The sequence below is a fragment of the Palaemon carinicauda genome, chromosome 10 (assembly GCF_036898095.1).
Source record: "Palaemon carinicauda isolate YSFRI2023 chromosome 10, ASM3689809v2, whole genome shotgun sequence".
Taxonomy (NCBI): Eukaryota; Metazoa; Arthropoda; class Malacostraca; order Decapoda; family Palaemonidae; genus Palaemon; species Palaemon carinicauda.
Window position 1 is genome coordinate 58591276 of NC_090734.1, and position 6043 is coordinate 58597318.

Below are 6043 nucleotides of genomic sequence, written 5' to 3' on the forward strand. Positions count from 1 at the left end.
TTGACAGTGGATTATAATACCATAAATATGCCAGTTACCAAATTGACACTTACACAAGAATCTTAGATTTCCTTTAAATGTTTTTCGGTAATTATAACAGGGCTAAGGATTCCCTTCTGAACACCTAATAATCCGTTCACTGAGTTTTTTATGTTCACTTATTTCGTTTTTTACTTCATGAATGAATTTAAGAAAATTTTCCATATCATATATCCAAGTTATGTTCATATTAACTCGATTAAGTTGATTAATGATTTCAACCATCTTCTTATGATCTTTACATTTTTTATAAGTGGTTTCTATTAAGGTAGTAATTAAATTTCCCTTTTATTTTGCCCCATTTGCTATTCATTCCAGACTAATAATAAAAACTTGACCTTTGTTTTCTGTGGCTACCCGAAGCAGAGCACTGAACGAACTTCCTATAATAATGTAAAAGAGTCAATTTTGTTCTTTTTGGCCTCAGTATCTCATCAATTTGTCTTGTATTTCATTCAATATATTGGTAAATGTGAAATCACCTAGAGTTTGCAGGCCTTCTTTTACATGTTCTTTCAACTTTTTCAAACATTTTTCTCTTTCTAACTATGAATCTCTGTTAACCTTAACCACAGCGAATTCAGCTGTACCATGATCTTCTAATAGGGAGACATGTCTAAGTTTTACTGCGCAATGAATACATGCTAGATGAGGCATGATCAAGAGGAAGTTTTTTAACAAATTCCTGTATGGTTTGAGAAGACCTCTGACTAGTTTTCAAAAATTTTTTAACGATTCCAATGGGCATATATCACTTATAGAGTAAGTTTAATTGCTAACCATAATTTATTATTATTTCCTTTTTAAAACACCCTACAAGGTCCTTCAAATTTGGGGGACACCTTCTCAATTGGTGCACATTTTACATTTACATTTATATATACCTTTGGACCTCTTTTAATGGGTGTTGTTGAATTCTTGACATGATAATATTTCTTATTTATCTGTTGCCCTATTTATAAATACTCTCTGGTCTGTCTTACAATTTTGAAGGTTCTTTGTAGTTCCCAAGAAACGGTCATCATAGATGTATATGTATCTATGAGGTTTCGCATCATTTAACAAAGAGATTGGTAGTCATTTCTGATATCTATATAACAAAAAGTGTGAGATGTCTCCTACCGTTTCATTTACTGACTTATTCAAAGTAAAACGGAAATCCTGTAAAGCTAAATCTCAATCTTCTGTGCTTTGACTGATGATAGTTCATACAACATCCACAATCTTTTTATTTGTCCTTTCCAATGTTCCATTAGAGCTCAATTTATAAGGGTTTATTTCCTTTTTTTTTATTTCGAAAGGAATCACAGAATTTCTTGATAAATTCGGGTGCATTATCCAAAGGAATTACCTCAGGACATGAATGTTTAGTGGTTAGCCTGGTCGTTGATGCTTCTGCTACCGCTAGAGCAGTCCTATCTGTAACTGGAACAATTTCTAAGTAGTGGGCTAAATAATCTATGAAATCTAGTATATACTTATTTCCTCTCAATATTTTTGGAAAGGGTCCCAAGTGGTCCATTCAAGTTAACTCAAAGGGATTTAAATTTCTAGGGTACTTTTCTAAAGTACCTCTGACATTTATATGACCTTTATGCATATTACAAATATGACCTTTATTCACAAAATTTTTAGCATCTTCACTACATCAAGACCATATATTGTTTCTACCGTTGGTTTGTGCAGTCTTTTTGATTCCTCGCTGTCCTGCCAACTTTTGAGGATGGGCTATGGTTAGTACTTTGTTGGTAAGTGTGTCATGTATATAAAGTCTCAATCAAGTATTCTTCTCTCCAGCCTTTTTGTAAAGTATCCCATTTATTTATTCATATTAACACCTAGAAATTGCATCTATTAGTAAATCTCTTAGTATCTGCTTGCCCTCCTGATATTCCATCTTCTAAAGTATTAAATCTAGCTGGAATGTATCTAAATTCTGGGGCAATTTCCAGTACACCAATGAACCAACGATTAAACTTTAAATTATTGATAAAAGCTTTTAGCGAGGAAAAATCAGGGATGCGTTTATGACCAATAATTTTATTCATTATATGACCTAATAGGATATGCCAAAACTTTTCCTAAGCCAATAAATGGCTAGATATTCTCTCTAGGCTGTGTTTTAACTTCGTTCTACTGCATTTAAGACCCTCCTAGATTAATATACTATCCTCATTTTGATTTTAACTTTCTGCAATAAAACAGTTTTTATTTCTGTATCGAAAGCATTATATGCTTCATAAAACTCCTTAATAAAGTCTGGAAAACCATTGTATGATCTTTAATTAGTTGCTCCTTCAAAGATTGGATAGTCCTTTCATGTTCTGATTTCCATTTAAACACTACATCTTTCTTGGCAAACCCTGTCAAAGGTTTGGCTATGGTAACAAAATTCCTGACAAATGGTGGATAGTATATTATGTTTCTCAAAATTTTCTTACACCATTCAAGTTTTGTGGAGCAGGATATTCAAATATATCTTCTATTTCCACTTCCTGCGTGCGTAATCCATTAGCACTGATCACATGCCCTAAATATTCCAAAGATTTTCGCAAAAAAACTGAACAGGTATTTGCTTTTATCTTTAATCCTGCGATTCTCAATCATTTAAAGACTATTTCTATGGTTCTTGAATGGTCTCTAAATATAATGACATCATGAAAATAAACTAACAAATTTTTGATGTCTTCTTAGATCTCTAACATTAATCTGACAAATGTCAAAGGAGACATGAGCCCTAACGGCATCTTTATGATTTCTGAAAGCAGTTAATGGCTTGGATTTCTAAAAACGAGAATTTTTATGTTTCTCCTAACTGAGCCGAAAAATGATTCATTACTGCATAGACATCTAATAAGGGAATGTGTTTGGACTTAACTTCAGTTAATCAATTACTACTATGTAACTTCCCTCTTTCGTTGGAATTACCCCCTTCATGGGGAATTTATATAGAAGATTTAGAAGGGTTGACAACTCCTTTTTACTTCATTTCTTTTGCAATTTTATGTAATAAGGGACGCTGTCTGATAGGTTGTTTTTAATTAGGTATGAAAAAAAGTTTTGTCACCGTCAACTAGGCTTATTTTGTACTGTAAGAAATCTACTCTACCTATCCTTTTACCTGTATTAGCTATTCCCTGCCTATCATCATCATCTACTATGCCTATTGATGCACAGGGCCTCGGTTAGATTTCACCCGGCGTGTCTATCTTGAGCTTTTAAAGCAATACTTTTCCACTCATCATTTCCTACTACATGTTTCTTAGTCCTCAGCTATGTAAGCCTGGGTCTTCTAACTCCTCTAGTGCCTTGTGGAGCTCAGTTGAAAGATTGGTGAATTAATCTCGCTTGGGGAGTGTGCACAGCATGCCCAAACCATCTTTGGCAATCGAGTAATCTCTCTTTTAGTTCCAATTTTATTCCAGTCCTGCCATTCAGATCCCAGTAATCTCCTTAGGGCTCTGTTCTCAAATCTACAAAATCGGTTAGATATTGATTCATATATCATTCCACAACAGTCTCATATACATGCAGTAACACTAATATTGCAAAACTGATATTTAACCTTATTTTCATATGTAACCTCGGGCGATTTGATTTCGAAATTTCACTTAACCTAGCCATTTTTTGATTAGTTTTTTTCTGTCTTTCATTACATTCAAATTTGAAAGACCATGTACTGGTCATGGTTTCCAAATATTTAAATGATTCCACCTCATTAATCCCCTCTTCTTCGAACGATATTCCATCTTCCATTGCATACTTCGTTTGCATCATCTTTATCTTTCTTCTATTTATCTTGAGTCCACCCTTATGTGATATTGCCTGCATTCTAGTAAGCAAGCTTTGCAAATCTTGTGCTGTTCTGCTAATAAGGACTGTGTCATCAGCATACCTAAGTCAGGTTATTCCCTGTTACCAATCCAGTTCAATCCTTCTTCACCATCTTTAACTGTTTCATGCATTACAAAATCCATGAGGAGGATAAAAAACTTTAGTGACAACTCATACCCTTGGTGTACTTCACTGTTTACTGGTAATTAATTTGATAGGACTTCACTATCATTAACTTTGTACTTGCTATCATCCTGCACTGCCGTAATTAAATTAACATATTTGATAGGAACACCAAAATAACACAAACGGCTCCACATTCATCAGGTTTTGCCTCTACATGCCACATTCTAAAAAATTATCTCGTAAGTGTTCTGTGAGTTACTTAATTTTCGGCCTCTATATAACTGATATTCCTATTAATCTCTTGGTTAAAATCAATATCTATAATGCTGCACACTATGTAAGATAATATCTTAATTACATATACATAAAGTGAATTATAATTGACAATTGTTTTTATCTTAGGTAGGGGAATTCTGTTCTTCTGTATTTTTTTCTAAGTGGCTTTCCATTCGTGTGGTAAACTCAGTTATAGAGCCACCATCGTATTTTGCCGGTAGAAACTTGTGCAAATTTGATAAGCTATCCATCTCTAGGGCAAACACCATAATAACCTACATTTCTCATTAAAATCTCGGAAAGATGTGATATTTACTTTTGTCTTACAATATAATGTTGAGTGTGCATCACCCACATCATCGTTTACTAACAACATGGCCTGCTTGATTTTTGCTTTTATCATCATTTACTCTAAAAGAAGCGATCATATTTTCTATATCAGCTAACCTCCATCTAAATCAAATTTTCCTAATCTTTCTTTCTTTGGATAGTTCCTACCTACATCTATACAATAACGTTTAGTTTTTGTTTCATATATCATTCCACAACTCATATCGATGCAGTAACACTAATATCGCTAAACTGATATTTAACCTTATTTTAATTTGCAATCTCAGGCGATTTGGTTTCGAAATTTCACTTAACCCAGCCATTTTCATATCGGCAGTGTTTGTTCTTGCATTGCTCTCCTAATTATCATCTCTAGGAGAAGTCGGGCCTCTTTGACATAAACTTCCTCTTCTACTACACATTCTTAATAGTCTGTCTGTTGTTAATCTAGAAATGTATTGGACTAAGGTATCAATTATACTATCTGGACTCGTACTTTGATTACATAAGAGAGAAGAAAAAAGTTTATACCCTAATATGAGAGACATACCCCCTCACCCTCCACCCCCCAAAAAAAAATTTGCAATCTCTCCTTGGGCTAGAAATATTCCTTCTGGTTATTCGTTTTTTATGCTCATCAATTGGAATTTTTAAATAATTATCATAATAATTTCTTACACTAATGAATATTACACGGTAACAATCCAGCTACTGCTGCAACCATACTCAATCTTCGTGTATTAATTTTGAATTGAAGCTTCTTCAATAAATTTAATGTATTTTTTTTTAATTAGATCAGAGTTGAATCTTATTAGACTAATTTGAAAAAATTCTCGGAAAAAAAGGTTGGGTATGAATAACAACTTGTATTTTCTAATTTACGGTGGTAAAGTTTTGCAGCATTAAGTTTACATTATAACCAGGATATTACTAGAACAACACTCTTGAATAAGGAGAGTGTAACTCATATGTTCTGCTTCTTGTCCAGCAGACATCTGGTCAGCTTCTCCTGGTCGTTAGGAGCTTGGGCGAGAAGACAGGACATATACGATCACCATCCTCTCAAACGGTTTTCCTTCCTGCTTTACGGGCTGGAGGACGTTAAATTCAGCCATGGAGTAAAGCAAACCTTTGTTTGTGGTGTGAGGCAGGTATAGCTGTTGGTGTGTGTGGCTAACACCGGTAATCGTTTGGGTCAAAGAGTGGCTATTACAACCTATCATTTAAAGATAAAAATTGATGCTAAGAACAGAGCCACATTCTCAACACCATTAAAATTTTAAAATAAGGGCTACGAGATATACACGGTCAAAGCCAGCACTAAAATCACGGCAAATCATAGCATCTTCGTGACCAAAATCAAGAGATTTTCTCTTTCAGCATTTGAAATTGTAATAAGAGTATTATATGCTTTAAGGAACTTGCGAAAGACAAAATG

General features: G+C 34.0%; 1 protein-coding gene across 1 annotated transcript in view; it reads left to right on the forward strand.

The window, feature by feature from the left end:
- Positions 1 to 5710, forward strand: part of LOC137648014 (proteoglycan 4-like) — a 48106-nt gene extending 42396 nt beyond the window's left edge. Inside the window, exon 10 of the mRNA XM_068380959.1 lies at positions 5594 to 5710. Within this exon, the coding sequence (XP_068237060.1) occupies positions 5594 to 5710 (117 nt within the window). The remainder of the gene's footprint in view (positions 1 to 5593) is intronic.
- The last annotated feature ends 333 nt before the right edge of the window (positions 5711 to 6043 follow it).